At 44.1% G+C, this 21,108-nt stretch overlaps 1 protein-coding gene across 5 annotated transcripts in view; it reads right to left on the bottom strand.

Moving 5' to 3' along the window:
• cadm1a (cell adhesion molecule 1a) overlaps positions 1 to 21,108 on the bottom strand; it is a 217,164-nt gene that overhangs the window by 14,405 nt on the left and 181,651 nt on the right. For 2 of the 5 annotated variants that reach the window (XM_029173251.3, XM_029173252.3), the window contains 4 exons: positions 20,029 to 20,125; positions 15,357 to 15,529; positions 8,837 to 8,926; positions 2,117 to 2,149 (listed from right to left, as the gene is read on the bottom strand). In XM_029173251.3, the coding sequence (XP_029029084.1) occupies positions 2,117 to 2,149; positions 8,837 to 8,926; positions 15,357 to 15,529; positions 20,029 to 20,125 (393 nt within the window). The remainder of the gene's footprint in view (positions 1 to 2,116; positions 2,150 to 8,836; positions 8,927 to 15,356; positions 15,530 to 20,028; positions 20,126 to 21,108) is intronic. The other 3 variants (XM_029173253.3, XM_029173254.3, XM_029173255.3) reach the window with 3 other exon arrangements.

The following is a 21,108-nucleotide window of genomic DNA, read 5'->3' as shown; positions in this document are numbered from 1 at the left end:
ATAGAATATTTTTAAAATTTATACATGCCTGTAGTTGCCTGGTAACTATGGACCTTATGTTTATATACAGCCTCAATTAAATTATAGGTCGTGTTAATTCATTTTCATTTTTCTCACCACTCATAATTGTTTGGGCCTTTTCAGATGAAGTGTTGATCTACACCTCTTTTTTTATTTTAGAGCACACAGTGCACAGGAGTCCAGCACGCACAGGAAGGATGGCACGTTGTAGCTTACCTCTAAACACTAGTCAAGAATATATTTTTTTGCTATGATAATTTATTTTATGGTAAAATATCAATTGGGAAGTCCATCCATCCATCGCCATCTATTTATTCAGGTACTCCTCTGGGAGCTGTGTTATAGGGCACTAAGTGCTCCTGGTAGGGTCTCCCAAGGCAAACAGGCCCTAGGCAACGAAGCAGACAAAGAGCGCGGAAGCAGCTCTGCAGGAATACTTTTAGGATCTCCTCAACCCCACTGACACTGAGAATAAGCACCTACAATTTTAAGGTCATGGCTGAGGGACATTTCCTGCCGCAAGTGGTGGAGTTCAAGTACATTGGGGTCTTTGTCTGGAGTGGGGGAACCACAGGAGCGTGAGATCAACTGTGGTGAAGAAGGAAGCAACTACACTTACAATAATGGTCATGAACTTTGGTTCATGAGCAAAAGGTCCAGATCCCGGATTCAGGAGGCTGAAATGAGTGTCCTTGGGAGCACACTGGGAAGAGATCCCCAAGGTCGACCCAGGACATGTTGGAGGGACTATGTCTCTCTTCCAGGGATCACCATGGGATCCCCCCAGAAGAGCTGGAAGAAGTGTCCAATGAGAGGGAAGTCTGGGGCTCCTTTAGAACCCAATACGAAAGCATTCAGATCAATCTATGCCTCACTTATGCAATCAAGCTTAAATCGCTAATTTTATTTCATTGTAAACTCCTCAGCAGAAGAAGGATGACTCATGTCATATAATGTCAAAATTATTCAAATTGCACGAGAAGAGGAAAAACCTTTCAATCTCCAAACAGTCTCAGCCACTTTTACAATTAAGCTCACCCCCCTGACAAGTGTGAATCATGATCATTACCATAATTTAGGATTCAGAGAGATCAGACGGCTGTTTCTAATGTATTTTCATGAAAAAAGTTGTAAACACAACAACCCTTGAGCCAGTGTGGCCCTGTGTGTTTACACATCCAGTGCAAACAGTAGTGGTAAATCATGTAAATACAACTATGTAGGGCAAGAGAAACCTGATTATGAACCGGCAAGACGTTGGCTCTGGGGTCCTGGTTCCTCAGGGCTGCCCAAAGTATCACTCTGTCTCTCTTGGTCTGGGATATTTACATTAGTGTGTTTGTCCTGATTACTCGTACAGTATGAAACTTCACTGAGTCATCCAGCTATTCACAATGTTATGTGACTAAATTGCCACAAACAAGGCGCTGATGGAGTCCCACAGCTCGTCTTTGCCCCGCAGCCCCCTAAATTGGACCTCGGCAAGCGGGGGATGTGAGGCTGCTTTCTCCTGAGATGTGCACATGCTTAGGAAAACGCATGTGACCACACACTTACAAATCTGTTTACACAAATCAGGAAACTGCTGCAACATATTGAAAAAGCGATGCAAATTAGCGAAAATGGGAAAATGATGGGTATCATCTTCATTAAAATTAATAGAAATGGGTAAATGAAGTCTATTTTTGCCTCCACACAAAATCATCCCATGCTGTGGATATAATCAGCCCTGGCCTCAGAGTAGGTTTTATTCCTCTGTGGCACCTTCAGGGAAACATTGTAATTGGCTAGTTGGTGCAACCATTTCCCAAGTGCACTTCCAGCAAGAATATGATACTTAAAAAAAAGGTCTTCAAGCTACAGCATGCCTTGCTTTGGTAAAAAGACAGGACGTTATGGTATAAAATAAAATGCACTGTAGCCTGACTTTTACAGTACGTGGTCAGTATGATCAATAAACGATGGACAGCGGTGGCACAGTGGGGCTGTTTCAGGGTGAGCAACCTGCTGAAGTGAACGTATAGTACAGTGGACATGCTGCATAGCCGGGACACACATTCAAAAACAGACGTAAAGAGAAAATAGAGATACCAACCATGAGCTGCAGGTTCAGTGCTGGGCGCAGTGTCTGAGCACACAGGGAGAGGACATGGCGGTTGTGGAGGGAGGTGTGGAACAGGAGGAACGGCATGCAAATAAAGGAGAATTGGGGCGGGGGGGCAGGGGAGGGAGCAGGGGAGGGAGCAGGGCAGGAGGAGAAAACAAATGACACCCATAAGCAAGCATTCAGAAGACCAGAACATGACAAAAGACATAAGGCTTAAGGGAAATCAAAGGGAACCAAAGGCAGTGCAGAGATAAACATAAGCTTGCTCACACACATACACACACACACACACACACACACACACACACACACACACACACACACACACACACACACACACACACACACACACACACACACACACACACACACACACACACACACACACGCTGCACTGCACTGCACACACTGGACGAGTAACTCGAAGGGCTACTGCTGGAGGAGATATGGATGAAACTATCATCACGTTGTGTTGAGAGAAGAAGGAACAAACTACTGTACCGCAAGGAAGTAAATGTTCAACTCTCCTCATTTAACTGAAATCAAAAACATTTTAGCTGCTATTATCTGCATTTGCGTGGTGTGAAGTCCCCGTATGGGTGAAACGTGGTTTGCTGACCAGCAGTCGGTTCTGTTTAACTTTTCTGAAAGGTGGGGTTCATTTTAAATGTACTGCACTGTGTCTAGATGTCACATCTGTCCTGCTGCACAACATCTGGTAATGCCTCACCTCTCCTGTCAGCAGAAGAAAAGCAAAGACATGAATAATTTACATTATGCGATAGAAACTATCACGAGGTAAAAACACGTTGTACTGCCGTTCACTGGGTTTTTTAAAATTAAGAAGCAGGACAGTTGAACAAAACGCTGCCGTGAAGGAAACGAGGGAACAAGGAAACGCACAGCCTTTTACACAGACTTCTGAGGCGGGTGCTGGCTCACTAGCGAGTGGCTCATGTGAAAACATACGTGGCTCTAAGTGTTTATCAAAGCACGTCTGCATCAAAGCTTCAACCTTTTAACACAGTAAAAGCACCGGAATGAATTAGAAACAAAAACCCGGGATATCGTCGGGAAAAACACACGGGGAGGAGGAGGAGGGGTCCTTTCAAGGCCTAATGCGTGTTACTGTACCTTGCATTTCCTTGACCTTATGTTTCAGCGGAAGCAAACAGATGTTTGTATAACAGACAGAATAATTGTTGAGGGAGCGCTCGCCCAACGCTGTGCCTTACTCTGCTGCCAGGGGCTTAGAGGAAGGAGAGTGAGCCCACCCCCCGTCCAGGCCCTTGAGGCCCGTCATTAGACTAATGTTGTCACCTTGGTGGAGCCTTCACCTCCGTATCCACAGCATTTATTTGAGCTGTTATTTTAAACATGGGATTATCCGTAAGTCAGCGGAATTCAACAGTAACCCACGGACGCAGGTGACCTCAGCGACCTCTGCCAGTAGGTTAATCTGCCCTGCATCATTAGAAGCAGGTGTCAAGCATCTCTCCTTCGCAGCCACTCGCTTCAACGTCAGACAGAACCACAGCGGCGTACAGTACACAGCTGCTTATGTTACAGTGACTTTTTACAGTGCACTTGATTTATTTTTGCTTCCGTGATTTATTATTTCACAGAGATATAAGACTGGTTGTTACGCAACAAACAAGGAGTTGTTACCAATTTAACAAGTCGTTAATAAAGTGTGATGTTCGCCGTTGAATTATAACCGCACTGGTATTTTTACGACCAAACACAGTTCTTGACATTTTGTATAAGTTTACTATTGTAATGCTTTTGCCGCCTGCAGAGGAAAGGTGTGATTTTTTTATTCACAAACTCTACAGTCGTGTGGGTGTGAACCACAGTCTGTACAGTAGAAGGTACCAGTTCAGCTCAGTGAATATAACATAGCCTAATATTCATACTTTAAGTACACAAACTCGATATAAACTTGATATAAGTAATAAATCTTATGCATCATACTGTAATAGTAGTTTAACTGAAATGCTGCAGAAAACACATCTACAATCCTGTAAAAACAAGGTCGGCGAAAACGATAACCTCTCTCTGTAACATCTTAACCCGACACAGTAACGTCCCAGTACTCATCAATATAAAACGCTAAATGGCAGCCTGGATCGCCAGCCCCCATTACTCTGTGGGTGGCTGCCGCGTGGGACCACACAATATGTCCGCCGCTGGGTGACTGCCTGTCCCGTGTGAGCAGCCTCCTCCTCGTGCAGGTCACCAGAGGCGTTCGCAGGCGTAGCGCGGACCCATCAGCTCCATGACTAGTTGCTGCGCCGCCCACGAGGCCTTTGTTGACTGGCGGTGACACGGCATCCGGCTCAACGTGCAGAGATAACTGCATGCCAATCATAATTATACTGGCAGAAATGCATTAGATGGAACCCCGCGGCATGGAAAATGCCAAGTGACTGCTGGGCGTCCCTGCTGGCTGCTAGATTACTTTTTTTTTGTTGGATCCATTTTTTTGACCTGCTTTCTTTAGTCTGGCTTTAGTGTGATTTCCTGTGTTTCCCAGAGAATCTTCACCCCCCCCCCCGATCGAGAAAGTAGTTGTTGCCCTGGCAGAACGTCTAGATGCTGAAACAGAACTCCTTTATTGATGACTGTAGGTGATGACTGCACAGACTTTATAATGAAAAAACACAGCAGACTCTCAATTTAAAGCCCTGGTTTACTTGGCTCTTTAGTAAAAGCCATATTGTTCCACAAGGACCCTATGAGAGACTTTACATTCCAGATCCCAGACTTGAGGGGGCTGATTACAGCCCCAATAAGCAGGATCGTTAAGGCCTTCACTATAACACCATCAGGCTGACGTTTATACTGTAGGTAGACGCATCTCAATAACTCCATGTCCTACAGCATTCACTGCCAGTGGTGACACGCTGGCTTTTCATCTAGCAAACGGTAGCCTGGTAATCTGTTTAGCCTGTTAAGACGCCAAACCGTGCGTTTGAGCGATGCGTCTACGTCTGCAATTTGAGCGAACGGAACCTGAGGCTGGGAGCAGCTGGAGCTTTGACATCTACAACTGCGATCGTTCATTACAACAAGCCAACTACGGAATTCACAGAAACCAGTTAACATGCTACTATTTAACACTAGCAGCTGCAGAGACGTGAGAATAAATATACTGTACAGACATGTGTGTGTTGGAATATTGCCTTGAATGGCTCCCCGTCCATACCTCAGAGCTCAGTGACAGGAGGAAGCACGCTGCAGCGTTGGGAAGACTTGATGTTAATGTTTTCCATTTTGCTGAAGCCTGTAATATCGCGGACGCTCTCCGAGGGCCGCGTGTCGCGCGACAGCGGTTATTGTGTCGCCGCAGACGTTAATCAAATTAGTTATAGCTGAGTGGCTCTAATGTTGAAATGGACAAGGACCCGGACTAAGCAAAGTGGGAACAATGTCGCATATTATGTGGCACAGTGCGTTCGTGGCAGTCAGGAGCGAAGTGGAGGCATATCGAAATTCTTTAAGTCCCGTCACCAGATGGTGTTTGTGTAATTTAAGAGCATGACAAATCTAATGGTTATTTGTTTTTCTTCCCTTCCCTTTGCCTGTTTTGTTGTCCTGTCTGTAGTGTGTGGGGTAAATGAATTGGTTGTCAACACTGTTTATGGTCTTTCATCAATTAAAAGTACTGCTAGCCTCCCGCCTGATTGTTTTATTTGAACAAGGTACACATTTATTATCTATTCTCTTCATTCAGGGATTAAGTGTCGCTGTTCATCTGGCGATGTGCTGAATTAGTGCCTCATTAGTCATATTGGGCTGATGGGGGAGAGCGAGAACGAGAGGTAATGTGATAGGGAGATAGAGCGATGTGGGAGGATGGACGCCTCATCCACACCAGGACTCCAGTCTATTTGCACTTCGGGGGTCGACTTGTATTTCACAATGGACCTCACTGACCCTGACAACCACTAAAACGATAATAGAGTGATGCCCCCGAGGAGCAAGAGCAGCACAAAACATTGCTTTTCAAGGAAAGTGTGTGAAGAAGCACAAAATTATAACAAATGAACTGAAAGTGTAAAGATGAGCGCCGCTTTAAATTAAAAGCACGTCCTGATTGCACGAGTTGGTCAGCGCCACATCCAATTAGATTTTTCTTTCTTTTACCGTTGAACATCGCAATTTAGTCATTTTCCCATGTCGCTGTCTAAACTCCACGAGCACTTACGAGACATGTGTTGAGGCTCTAATAGATTTTTAAAGTGCTCTATCTGCCCCTCTAATGGGAAATTGATTGAAACAACCCAGTCCCGCTCTGATATGTTCATTTGGCAGCAGGTTTCTGATCTGCTGGCGAATGAAATTAAACGGTGGAACATACTGTGGTGACATGCATCTCATCTAGTGCTCGACAACAACCTACAGTACAGCGCAGTGTTGAAGACATGCTAGACTTTTTATTGAACCTGTGCATTTTATTATAATAATCATAATTACTATTATTATAATAGAGACTTGTAGATAAAATAATATTAAATGCAAAGAAAAGCAGGAATAATGGCCAACATCTTCACATCTACTGTGCTTGTCTATGTTTTTTGGTCATGATGATGGGCTCTGGTTAAAGGATGACAGATTTATTCTGTCTAAGAATAATTATAAGACCCAAACTCATCAGCTCAACATGTATGGTTTATACAGTACACAGAAATGATGGAATCTCCCTGATGTTAAAAGTGAAGAGAGGATCTCTGGCAGCAGCTGTGGGTGGGTTGTTTCATCCACCAAATACTGGCACTGCAGAAATGAAGTTGGATTTATCAAGTGAAGCCCACACATCACAACATAACCCCCGTTCATAGGGCACAGAAATACCTTGCTTATGCGCCGCAGAGATTGCGATGCATTAAAATTCTTTACTTCTTTAATTTATTTCCTTTTGGATTTGTGTTGTTCTCAGCGTTTTACTGAATAATTTCACACGCCGCTGTGAAATGTGCAGGCATGTGGTTGACATGCACCGTCCTCAAGGTCGACAATGAACTTTTACGCCCAAGCAGTTACTGAGTGTGAATATATAGATGGATGGAAACTGTGGTTATCGATTTTATATTAAAGCCAATAATCCAAGTAGAGTGATTAAACAAGAAACACGTCTCCAAGGGAGATTGTTTGTCCATCCAATTAAATTTGATCCAGCTCGGCTGATATGGTCTGATTGTGTTAGTCATGTAGTACAGGGAGAAGTGACCCTCTAAAATTGGCCACAACAAAGCACTTGCTAGAATAAACCTTAGCACCTTGAGCTTTAGCAGCAAAACTCATCAAGCCAGTTTAAGTTTTACTGCTTCATAAAACTTTCTTTAAAGGAACTGTCTGTTTATTCCTTTTAAACTCTGCCTCTTCTCTTTTATCCAAGCATTTCTGAGAAAGTAGTCAAACGTACGGAGGGCCTTTCAAATTATTTACCTGTAAAGCGACTCCATTATTCTCAGCTCATTAGAAATAAGCGTGATCGTTTTGCAAATCAGCGGAGATCTCAGCATGACTCAGTATGTCTATAATCAGAATGGGCCGGTGCAGACTCCACACCCCTTGATCTGCGGCGAAGCAGCTATCAATCAGCCTCCATAGATAGGTATTCTCTTTAATCCAATCAGGTGGCATAATCAGGCTCAGTGCCTGTGATTTCTGCCAGCCTCGTGAGATTTGTTCCAATTGAGTGGTCCGTCAGAGAGGCTTTGATTGCTTTTGGCATAAAGGCATAAAGTGATGTTTTCTATCTGCAACCTTTGGAGATTTATACCCACAATAGCCTCAGAGTTCTGCTGCTGAAAGAGCGAGATAAAATTTGCTTATTTCAAAAGGAGCTTATTTGCAACAGCTCGCGTTCGGCTATTGTTCACCCTCCTCCTGTCGTCTACGATTGGCTTTTTCCATGAATCAGAGATGTGCTTCGTGTAAAATCAATTCATAAGTATGCAGTGAGTAAAAGTTATGACACAAAGATTATTTCTCGTGTGTCATCATTTATGGCTTTGTAGTAATGTTGGCGTGAGCATCACTTCAGGTGACATCATGCTGCATTGTTTTACTCCCGAATGCATGCTGGTGCGTTGCACTGTTGCAGTAGCAGAGAGAGGGTAAAATCAGAGAGCGGCGTTTGTTTTGGAACCACGCTGTGAGAGGATTGGGGGTAAGAGAGAAGTGTGAGTAGAACCGTATTGAGCAGCTCCGTTTTGGCCGAGTGTGTGTGTTGCTCTCCGTCCCAACAACCTCACACACACACCCACACACACTATACAGTATGTTTGAAAATTAGAAAAACAATGTGTGAGTTTACTGTATGGTTCTGTACCAATAAGAGCAACAAATCCCTCCAAAACACCACGGAACCTGGTGATATACAGAATTATTGCTGCTTTGCAACTGGTGTGATGAACAAAACTGAAAAAAACAACTAAAGACAAAAAGATGAAGATTATGTAAAATTAATCTGAGGGATTAATAACATTTGAAGCAACATTTGGTGCCAGCAGTGTTCACTGTACAGTAACTGGTATTTGTGTTATGTCAAGGCGCATGCATGAGGATATGGCTGCCACCATATCGTGAAGATGGAGATAAATGGAGAGATTGAAGGCAGAGAGTAGGGAAATCTGCCCACACACACACACACACAAACACACACACAGATAAACAGGTTGTGTGAGGGAGATACTGTACCTTTATCGCCTTCGGGGTAGGAGATGATGGTGGTGATAGTGGTGGAGGTGGTGGTGGCTGTAGTGGGTTTAGGGGTGGTGGTGGGAGCATCTGGGTGAGAGGACAAATACATGACAAACACAGGGGGTAAAACAAATGAGTATAAAAGTCATGGAGATAAAGTAAAGTCACTGTGAAGCGATGGCATCACTGTTTAACAAATGACCACCGGCTCATGTGACCGCGCGAGTGTGTGTGTGTGTGTGTGTGTGTGCGTGTGTGTGTGTGTGTGTGTGTGTGTGTGTGTTCTGTCATCCAGGTACCGCCGCCGCCCGTTAGCGATAGCGCGGTGACACATCGCCTGGTCTCACACCAACTACGCTGACTCCTGTTCTTTCGCGTCTGCTGCCGAGCTCCACACCACGACATACTGACAGCACATGGTTCTTAGTGATTAAACGTCTAATGAGCAACACGTGCTGGCGTCGGAGTTCTGCTGTCGTTGTTATGCAGCCACTCATGCTGACAAACAAAAGGCGCCCGCGCATTCTTATTATCCCTGACAAGAACAAGGCCACATTTTTCTAAGGTACCGACCCAAACATCCGATAATACATCTGACATAACAGCTACTACGATACAGATGTAGTGAAGAAAGTTAAACGTAATGACGAAACCATGGAGGCAAATACACACATACACAGCAGCATCAAGCAGGGGTGTTGAGTACACAGAGGTTGACCAGAGACACAGCTTTTCCCCTTTTACTTCTTTAGCTGGGTGAGACTCCTCACCCTCACAGTGACCAGAGGGAGATATCAAAAGTGACACTTTCGTGGCTGGAGAAGCAGGGCTGTGCCTACGGCTGTGAGAGCTTCTCGCTGCTCGCGTGTCCCGGCAGGAGACTAAGAAAAAGGGTTGATCTTATTAAAAGGGGAGGAACCCCATGTAAATTCCGACTGTTTGATAAGAGGGGCGGCTAATGAAATAAGGTGCGATAGGTCATTCACGCGTGGATGAAGAAGCCGGGCCGCTGATGGACAAGGCTCAGCTACAGGCGACAGGTGGAAGAAAAGCTCAGTGAAGCTAACTCTGTCCAACGCCTCCCTCAGATGTTCACTTTAATGGCTGAGTCTCATTCTTCCAGATGAAGATTTGCTCAGATGTAAAGAATAAATACCTAAAATAACTAAACTACATTAGGGGATACGTGTCCATTCGAGCGCGAGTTACGTTTTCCAAAAACTAGAATATTGACGAATGAACCTAAACGTAAATTTTGACTTAAAAACCTAAAACTAAAGACGTGGCGGCTGATTTCCACTGGTTCTAACACATTCAGGGAACTTGATTATGTAAATGTGTACATCCCAGCGTTACATTACACTTGCAGGAGCTCTCCCGCTGTTTGTAATATCTTTCCTAAGGGTTGCAGAGGTTGTTTATCATATAAAAGTCATCTTCCCCGAGGGCAGTAGATGTTGATACAGTAGTTAATTCACTGCGCGAGTGTGTTAATGCACTTGTGAAGTGAATCGAGTAGCGCAGAAGACCGTGTTTCCCCTCAGAACTCTGCCTGCAGCAAATAAGAATGCTAATTACGGCCTTCAGGTGATCCGGCCCAGCATCTGAAGTCCGTTGATGTTCCGTGGTTTTCTTATTTCTTTTTTTTTTTTCAATCCATCAACCATCGTGTTGTTTTAAAGACAACCTTGACAGCAAAGACAACCTTCGACTGCGCAGACCAACGCGCAGACGCCGGCCGGCCGGCAGACGAGCCGGCGATCTTCACACGCGCCGGCGAGCTGGGGTGGCGCCGTCTAATTGGCTTCATCCCGTCACGAACCGCGAGGGTCCAGCAGATGTTTGGGATCATCAGTGTCAACAACTCATTAAAAGCCCAACGTTAAAAAAAAAACCCATTAAAGGGAAGCGCGGTGAGGCTGTCTAAATGTAGCACGGCTCCTGTTTTGTTTGGGGGTTTTTCTGCGGCTAGCTGCTGCAATGTATCAAAGAACACTGGAGCTCATTGACTTTCAAATGTGACAGGCAGAATGTGTTTTTCCTCCTGCTGAGTCACTGGGCCTTGTTTACTGATGAGGCTTATGAATCAGTGTTTCTGGTCTGAACGAACAGAGCAGGACCGCGGGACGCGCGCAGACGCCGCCTGACAGGAATCATTTCTGCTAAACCCGGAGCGCCGAGGAACGCCGCGTGACGCGGGCGCCGGATGGGAGACGCGGACGACATCTGCACCGCGACAACAATCAACCCGGAATAAAACTGTACAAAACGGCAGCACAGCAACTCACGCGTGGCGCTTGGATCCTACAAATATATATATTTAAAGACTCACTCGGATTGTGACATAAACAAATGGTCACATAGAAAATGTTATTGTTGGCCATTTTTAGCCACACTATTATTTTTTAGATTGGATAAAATATGGTTAAAGATGAATAAGATAAGGTGATTGTTTGCAAATGGAACGATCACTATGTTATTATATGCATGAGTAAAACAAATGGTCACATACACAGTGAATGTTCATACTGTTCCTACTGGTTGACAGAACACATGAATCAATTTCACCTTAGATCAAGCAAATAAATGTTCTGTTATATATTAATATTGTGGATGCAGATCCAAGTGAGCTAAGCACAGTTTTAGACCAATGGGACTTCAAACCAAATTTGTTTTGGACCTAATGGATTCCATTAACATTATATACATTCCAGCCGTTGCACTTTACCTCAAGTGTCATATCAGCGACGTGAAGCACTTGTAAATGGGGTGTTTCAAGGACACTCCGCGCCTGTAAGACACGCTAGCTGCCACTTAATAGCTTACACTGTCCGCTGCAGAGGCTCCCATGTGTTTTAATGGAGAAGAAGTGTAAAGTACTGTAAGTAGGAAGGGGACTGAGAGCAACAGGGTCACTAAGCATTCTGCCTGCGTGCAATAAAAGCCCGCTCTGGCGAAGGAGCGGGCGGCAGACTCAGACACAACTGGGTTATTGGACGAGCAGCGGCCTGTAAACAACTCCAGCCCCCCGGGCGCCGGGTCTCTCTCTGCTGCCGGAGGAAAGCCCAGTTGGCTGTGTTTTCCTACCCTGTGAAGTAAGTGCACCAGTGAGACCTAATGCAGTGCGGTCTGCATTTTTTCGGGGGCTCTTAACGTTGTTAGTGTCAGCCGGACTCGCGGTGCTCTCCATCATTTAGGGTCACAATACTCGGGAATCAGACGTATTAGAGAAAACGCTGGGCGCGACTTCATTTGTTCTGGCTGTCAAACAGGGCGATTGTTGGGGCGGAAGTGCCAGGCAGACTTTATCATTAAGTTACTGAGCTTTAATGTGCAGTTCGAGGACTGTGGATATTGTGGCCGTTAAGAAACTTTACAGTGAACACTTGTGTTTTTTCCTGCTTTTTGCAACACGGCCGAACAGAGAAACCTGTTCTCCATGAATGTTGATGAACATACAGAAATGAGGTGGTTTTGGGTGGTCACATCCAAAATGCTGGAGATCGTTGTTAAAACAAAAATTTCACTGGACCAGTCTAATGTTTCGCCTCTAAAAACACCCTCCGCCTGATTCCATTTCCAGGTAGCGTGGCTTTGAATGCAGCCCAGTGCATCTATAGTGGTGGTGGGAGCGGAGGGTCTGTGTGAGTTTGTGTGTTTAGCGTCTGTGTGTGGTGCAGGAGGAGGATCTGCAGCATAATGTGAGAATGAGCTTCTGACAGCTCAGGCACAACATCCTGTCTTCCCATTAGCGAGGCGACGCTTTGGCATTATTTGCTGTTGAATTACAGTAGACATTAGTAGTGTGGGGGCTGCAGACACATCAAAGTCATCAGAACACTAGCTCTAAAAGGCTGGAGGCCTTCTGTGGTTTTAATGGAGCCTTTTTTTTTATTTTGGGTGGGGGATCAAGGCTTTTAGTTGCCCACATGTTGCATTACCGTGTTTACTTTTGTGTTTCTCCCACCGTGTGTGTGTGTGTGTGTGTGTGTGTGTGTGTGTGTGTGTGTGTGTGTGTGTGTGTGTGTGTGTGTGTGTGTGTGTGTGTGTGTGTGTGTGTGTGTGTGTGTGTGTGTGTGTGACGCAGAGGCAACTTGCAGTGCTCACCGTGGGGTTTCTGGGGAGAAACGTGTCCAAAAAGCCTCCTACAATTAACATTGCATCATGCGAAGTTCTACTTTTAAGCTCAATTAGTTGTGAGCAAATTAACGGCTTAAAGCTTTTATGAAAAAGTTTTGTGTGTCAGTGTGTTGCAATTAAAGATACAACAATCCAACTGCCTGATTTTTCCTTCATTTTGCAATTAGTGATTATAAAAGATGCACAACTACTGAATTCACAAGGTAATTTTTTACTCAGCGTCATAAATATTTTAAACTTGAATTGCCACTTCTGTCACTGGGACAACGAGACAGACATTAACATTCGCGTGCAGGTTGATGTGCAACATGACAGCAAAATAATAATAATAATCAGGAGGTTCATGCACTGTATTGAAAAACTAGTAATGGAATCGTTGGGTTCTCTCACGCCTGGTTCCCTGTTGTTGTAAGACATCGATGGTCTGTTTATGTGTTTCTTCACTCACGTGTTCTAATAAAGGATGTTAAATATGACATTTAACAGTGTCGGTGTTATGGAAGTCACAATGTAATGTCATTGTCTGTGGAGTCTTCTGGAAGGATGCAATTTAAATAGGTTTTCAGCATTGCACATGAATGGGGCTGCATTAACACAGGAACAAAGCAGCGCGACACTGTGTCTTTTAAGTTTTTGTCAAATGCCGCACGATGTCTAATGTCACCGAGTTATTTTTGTACAACAGCTGTGCGGAGGGGCTGATCGCGCAAAATAGTGGGAATAAAAACGCTTGAAGTACAATTGCAATTGTCAGCAGCAGCTTTAGAGGCTCGACCTACAAAACGTCTCAGCAGAAAAAGTTCGACAGCTGGTTGTGAGGCGAGCACAATGGTTTAAAACTGACACAGGATCAGAAAGAAACCACACTTCACCTGCAGTAGTCAGTATCAATCAACCCCCCCCCCGGGGACAACAGTGGGTTCTAACATACAGTAATAATACTGTGCATGCGGCAGATTCAGTAACACATCTAGAATCGAATCCTTATTTGAATGTTGTCCCCAAATCCTGAATTGTGGACTAATCCCAGAAGAGGTCAGTGCTGGGAAATGTCTTGAAGACTGAGACGCGCGAGTCAAATGGATATTTACAGTAACACACAAAGACACTGACACTGCACTATAACCTAACAGCTGTAATATAGCAGGTGGCAGCGAGCGCGCTCCTCTCCCACAGCACCTCCGCTGCTTTATTGCACTCATCTTTAGCACATCAACTTGCTGTGCTGTAAATAACATCCATTCAGCTGGTGTCCATTAGAGACTGAGAGCACCCCCCTGTCCACACACACACACACACACACACACACACACACACACACACACACACACAGACACACACACACACACACACACACACACACACACACACACACACACACACACACACACTCATAAAAGGAGTCTTTCCACTCTGCTAATTCCTTCTGACAATAACAACCAAATCGTTTTCTGTGGGCTTAGGGTCCACCAAAATTGATAGTGAAGTAATCTGGCCAGGGAAAATGAACACATTAGGATGAAATGTCCTACTCAGGGAGAAAATGTTATTGGTATCAATACTATAAAAATGTGATATTATTCTCGGGAGGGTGAGAGAATGGCACAGGGGGAAAAGGGGTCTGATCAATATATGAGCGACTGTACAAGAAAAAACAAAGGAGTAAATGTAGGAGGAGGGGAGATTAGCCTGGGCGTGTAAGAGGTTCTGACGGGCCCACAGCGCACGCATCACTGTCATGTGCCGGGAACAACCTGCGTTTTGGCCTTAGTACAAGCAGGAAACAATAAAAACAAAGCTGACATATAATATACTAGAGGTGAGCAGCAGGTTTGTGGGCGAGAGCTTCCTTGACTGTGAAGCTCTTTGCACCACGTCAGACACTGGGGGCCGGAGAGCGAGCGGCGCAGACGCGGTCCAGGGTCCCGTTCGGACCGGACACGCGCTGCCCTGCTCCGCTTCCACCTTGTGAGAACCAGCAAAGGCGCTTTTGATTCCGCTCGTGCTCGGGGGGCTGCTAACAGGGATTTCATAATGGACCCAGGCCACAGGCCAGCGTCGTAAAAATACTAGTTATAGACCCAAATTGTGGCAGTTCCCAAAAGGCAGGTTGGACCAGGTGATGCAGAACAGCACTATGACATTTACCGTGTGTTTAGTTGTCAAATTGTATTGTTTTTCAACATATCTAGAAACAATACTGAGGTTTGCCTGCATGCGTGTCCTCTGTACTAATGTCAAAGGTAACGCACCAGTGGATTGTTGTGTCACACTGCGTTTGCTTTAGCTTCCTCTGTGTGTCCCTGACAGCAATGTTGTGCGTGTGGGAGAGAGGTAGACATGACAACGTGAGCGTAGACAAGGACTGGAGCGTTACCATAGACGTAGAGGATGTAGTCGTCGTAGGACTCGCCCACCGCGTTGGCAGCCACGCAGCGGTAGGTCCCGTTGTAGGACTTGTTCAGGTTCTCGATGTAGAGGTCTCCGCCAGTGATGACGGCGTGAGATGGGACGTCGTCATCCACCTTCACCCAGTTCACCCGCTGTGGCCTGAAATGAGAGCAGCCGTGAGACGAGAGAGAGGGATTCAACTTTATTTAGTTAATGTGCATATTAATATTATTATTATTATGTAACTCGACATGCTTAATGTTTCCTCCTTCTGATTTTCATTTAATACACCACATTCATATAATGCTGTTTTTCTGCCTGATACTGCAGCTCTACTAAGGCTTTGTTTAGACACTCACAGTGATTAATTAAGGTTAAGAAAAGATTTTGGTCTGGTTAGATATAAATATCAATGGTTAAATAAAGACAAAATGAAAAAGGCTTAACAGCGATTCACACAGTGCTCATTAACCTCGAATCTCTGCCATTCATTGCAAATAAACGTGAATGCTTCAGTGATAAAAAAATGCTACTGCATTGATGTGGACGGTGATTTTATTTCCCACCAGTGGAGACGCCTCAGCTCCACAGGTGGGATTGTTACAGTACGTGTGCTGTGCATTACTATACAGTATAGTGATACTTACTGTACCACCATCAATACCTGAGCTCTAGTTGGCCACAACATCCTTTACAGAGAATCCAACATGGCAGAAGTGTGTATTATTATTTTTGCTCCCAAAGTGACTTCATTTTTTCCCACATATGATCATTGTGTTTTTGTTTGTGTCTCCTCTATGTTACTTGCCTTATGCCAAAATCCTCACACCTTAAAGTCTGTGATTTCAGGATCAGCTGATGAACCAAAAGAATGAGTTTGTTTCATGCAAATGAGGTGGCGTCCGTCATAACTGTCTCCTCTGACACAGAACCTTCTTCACATTTGGTCAAGAATTTTCAGTTTCCCAAACATTATGATCTAGTTCAATCTAAATAAGCGGATGCCTTTTTTTAGCCTTTCTATCAGCTGTTTACTAGACAAAATGCTAATTAAGGAGAAAGATGAAAGCTGTAAAAAGCACAGCGTCATAAAATGACAGTCATTCTTTTGTTGAAAGCAACAATAACTGTATTGCAGCTTTGTCTTCAAATTGCAGCCTTTCCACAGTTGTATACTTATGAGTTTTGCTGTGTAGGTGGGCGCCTACCAAGCATCTGCCTTTGTTCTCTTTTGCACCTTGACTGAGGTTTATAGCAGAGTGACAGATTCCATTTTTATGACAATGAGCTCAGAGCGCCCAGAGTCACTGAGGTTGAGGAGAAAAGAAAAAAGACAAAACACCTCTATTTTGCTGCTGCAACTTCCTATGGCCACTGCCAGCTACTGTTATTTCCCCTGAGCGTGTGCTGATGGTGTCTCTTGTTGCATTTTGCTGTGGCGTTTTAACTTGTTTCTCGACATTTGAAAACATTAGGTGTGGAGGGAGCAAGCAAATAGGAGAGCGAGGAAAAAAGATGAGGCGGTGGAAAAAAAGGAAAAATGAAATAGACGTTGAGGCTCAATAGCGCAGACAAACAAACAGACAAACCACAAGTGCCTTTAATAGCTGTGGTGAATGTCTGGGAAGACGGCGTGCTGTGTTTAGAGGAGTAAAATGTAAATAAACCTTAAATATATAAATATAAGTCTTTTCTCAAATGGCCTTTGAGGAATGACCTAGAAAAAAAATAGTTTCCATAGGTGGATGGGATGTCGTGAGAATGGAAAAGTGAATCTGGAGACGGAAGATAGACAGAGATAGACGAAAGAGGTAAAATGGGGCTGCAAGGAGAGAGGAAGGGCAGGCGCCTTGAATACAAATGGCTGCCTGCAGCCGGGCCCCCTGTGCTATCTACTGGTAATGACTGCAGAACTCTCAGCAGCTCTAATGAAAATGACTTCCAATTCCCGGCTCACTGTATTGATTGTGTTTTCATCTTTATAAAATGAAAACGGGGTAGTGAGCTTGTCTTCAAGCCAAGTATGAAAGCCGTGGGGGGGCCGACGGGACAGGCCTCCACAGCCGCTCTGCGTTTGCCTGATCGCCTCCTGGACGTCGCCCCTCCAGAGAATCACACCAGCATTTACACTTGACAACCTGGACGTTTACTAAAACGTGACGACGGATTTATTTGCCCTAATTGTGATTTTGGCTGAGGTTCAAATACCTGCTCTGATCAGGTTCTGAAAACCGCCACCTGCCTAGTTCCGAACAAAGGTCACCACAGAACCATACGCACGCAGTCAAGCACTAACCCAATCATGTAAACGTTCCTTCAGTTCGCAACAGAACACTCAATATATGAGCACAGACAAGCCATTAGCTTTAACTCAAGAGGTTTGACAAAAGTGTGGCATTAACCATTCAGGAGTTACAGCTATTTGATACAGACATCCACATTTTCAGGGGCTTATAAATAATGGGAAAATGGCTGAGGAGCAGCCGCATGGCCAGAGGTGGCCCGTTCTCTTGTTACTCCATGACTAGTCAAGTAGATAAAAGGCCCGGAGGTGGTACTGAGTGCTTGCATTTGCATTTGGTAGCTGTTTAGTGAAACTCTTAACATTGGGGACCAAAAAGGTGGGAATGCAAGTGAAGGAGAAGTCATTAGACTAAATAAACTAAAAAAAAGCCCTTTAAAATTGACACAAACACGTTGGGAGGGGTCAATACAACAGCTGCTGGCTGGCAGCTCATGAGCAGCAGAACAAGTCAAGCCAAGTGCTTTGTGCAGAAAAATGGCTTTTGTGGCTGTTGCCAGAATAGAAGCCGGCAGAGTTAACTCTACGCTGTTTATTTCTTCACACAGGCTGTCGCACAAGAACCAAACACCTGTGAGCTGATCATGTTACAGTTGCGGATGTTCCGTTCGCCGGATTCAGTTTCCACCGCTGATTATTTTGCCTCGTCGACAGACTAATAGATTGCTACTAACCGTGTTGGTGCTCGGATGCTTTGGCAGGTCTCCCGTCTGGAGCTTTCCGTTCATTCACCCCTGCTCACCCTAATTGCTTCATTTGCACTCCATTACGTCTCATATCACACAAGGCCTGTCGCCTAAACAAACCAACACCTGGGTTTACACATGATACATATGGAATAATAGAGTAACGAGCACCACAAAGAGCCTTTAAACACTGGAGCGCGCCATTGAGGAGCACAGAACAAAGGCAAAGGCCCCTGTAAGACTATTCTCAATGTGGCGGCAGCGATGTCTTGAAGGCTGTTCTCCGCTCTCAGTTCTGTGCAGAAAAAAACTTTCTGAACTTTAATCACATAATTGACTTCAACACATCAACGTACTTACCCAATCTCATGCAGTTTCCCAACACACCTTCAGAAAATTAGCACCTGTGACTAAAACACCCATGTGTATTCAAGCTAGAATTGTACTGTACTTGCCGAATATTAGGCCTGACACCACTCACTATTATTAATGCCCCTCTCTGCTCTACCCTGTGCCTTTACAGCACTGGTAATTAAGCACCTGCTCAAAATATCACACAGTAATTTTCATGTATTTCGTAATTATAGGCCAGTTTCCTATATCCCCCCTGAAAGCAGAAAGAAAATAGTCTGTCAATTAACAGATTATATATCCAGCATTGGTCACTTTTTTTCACAGCGCCAGTGAGAGTTCTGCTTCGTCCTGTACGTATATCACTGTAGCAAGAAAACTTTGATGCTTCCTTCTGAGAAGTCAAAGTAAAAATGTACAGGCCAAACAAGGCACATTACGTTAAATGCAAACAAACGTGGACTCACAACAGGTCCCTGATGAACCCCAAACCATTACTACTACAGTAATTAAGACCCTTTAAAAAAGACCTTTACTAGACTGAAAAACACACAAAAGAACTACAGTATAAAAGTTGTTGAAAACAACTTTTTAAGTTTCGATTAAAATGTGTGAAAGTGCAGTAATCGCTACAGTCACAGCAATTCTGCGGTGAATACAGAAGATAGTTTAATATGTGAATTTCTTTCCATTTTCCTCCCACTGTTATAAAATACATATCTATATGCAGATCTGCAGTAATTGAATCTACCACTTTTATTAATTCCATGTCATTAACTTGAAATACCACTATATATGAAACAATATGTGTAGCACTACGTCCCTTCTCCTCTGCTGAAAGTCAGATTTTATTCACGTTTTCATTAAATCCCTGACAGTCCACCTAAATTCAAATGGATTATTGTTGATTAAATATCATCAGAGAACTTAAACATTAGGTTTGGCATATGTATTACCTTATTTGACTGACACTAAATAACAATATAAATAAACAATATAAATAGGGGACTGATCAATTAATACATGCTTTTTGGTTGTCCATGTTTTGAAGGTTACATCATACTCACTTATTCTACATCTAATGTTTACTACACAAAACAGTAAACACACTGTTTCATTTCATTCCTGAGCAATGCAGAGGAGAACCTTTTTTTCCCTTCAGTCCCTATGGCTACTTTTAATTGGCTGAAGTGTGTGTGTGTGTGTGTGTGTGTGTGTGTGTGTGTGTGTGTGTGTGTGTGCGTGTGTGCGTGTGTGTGTGTGTGTGTGTGTGTGTGTGTGTGTGTGTGTGTGTGTGTGTGTGTGTCTGGCCGTCGTACTGAGGTTTGCCTTTGGCCTGACACGTCAGTTCCAGATTCTCTCCTTCCCTGGTTAGACCCTGAGGAAATTCCACCACGATCTTTACCTCTGGTTTGTCTGAAAGGATGAGAGAGAAAGACGCAGAATTAAATGGTGGGACACGACCGCACATGACCTTCTTCTTTTGGCATCTTTATTCTTTTCGGTTTGATCCATGCAAGTTCCAATGAATCCATGTGCTTTGATCCAGCCATGGTTTTGGTAACATAACCTGGCAGCAAAACCTACAGGTACCAGACGCAGCAGATTCAGCTACTGGTACAGAGTTATACCTGATGCCATGCACATGTTGCTGGGTCTGTAGATTTGTCTCAAAATTAAGCCCAACAACATGAATAAAAGGTGTTTTTCTTTACGTTTGCCTTCTTGTCCAGCCTTGACCTAAACGTGCTCTTCCATTGCATCAAATCTTTCTTACCTGGGGCATATTATTGATGGAATTTTAAATAAACTTAGACCAAAACACAAGCCAAAGCTTTGGGGTATTACGGATGTGCACCAGACCAGAAGATACCCTGATGTGTCCAAAGGTTTTTTTTTGTGTGATAACATCTCTACACAAAACACACAAAATAGAAAGCAGTGGTGAAGAGCTCAGGCAGCTGGAAAGAAAACGTTAGAATGTTGTTTTGACAAATCAGTTGAGTACTCTGACAGTTGACGCAGTGCTATTCTTCGCAACCATGGATTTTCTATTGTTCCCATTCCACTGATGGCGTTATCAAAGCCTTTTTCATCCTGGTGTGGGAGACAATCCTTTATTCCGGACAAAAATCTAATAGTTCGTTCTATCTATCATCTGGGTTAGAGACTGAATTCAGTGTTGCTACTGTATGTAGTGAAGCAGCCTGTAACAGTCCTGGTCCAGTTCACAAAACTACAGTGAATCTTAGAGACGGGCACATATTGCTCTATAATTTCAGAGAATTGGAGAGAGAGTCGAAAAAGCCTAATTGGGTCTAACACTGAAAAGAAAAAAAAAGACATAACCACATACGCCACCAACCTCAACGCATTCTCGCAATCTGCGAATCCATTTT

This window comes from Betta splendens, chromosome 14 (assembly GCF_900634795.4).
Source record: "Betta splendens chromosome 14, fBetSpl5.4, whole genome shotgun sequence".
In the NCBI taxonomy this organism is placed as follows: domain Eukaryota; kingdom Metazoa; phylum Chordata; class Actinopteri; order Anabantiformes; family Osphronemidae; genus Betta; species Betta splendens.
The sequence above is the reverse complement of the archived record's forward strand: the minus strand, read 5'-3'. Positions and strand labels throughout refer to the sequence as shown.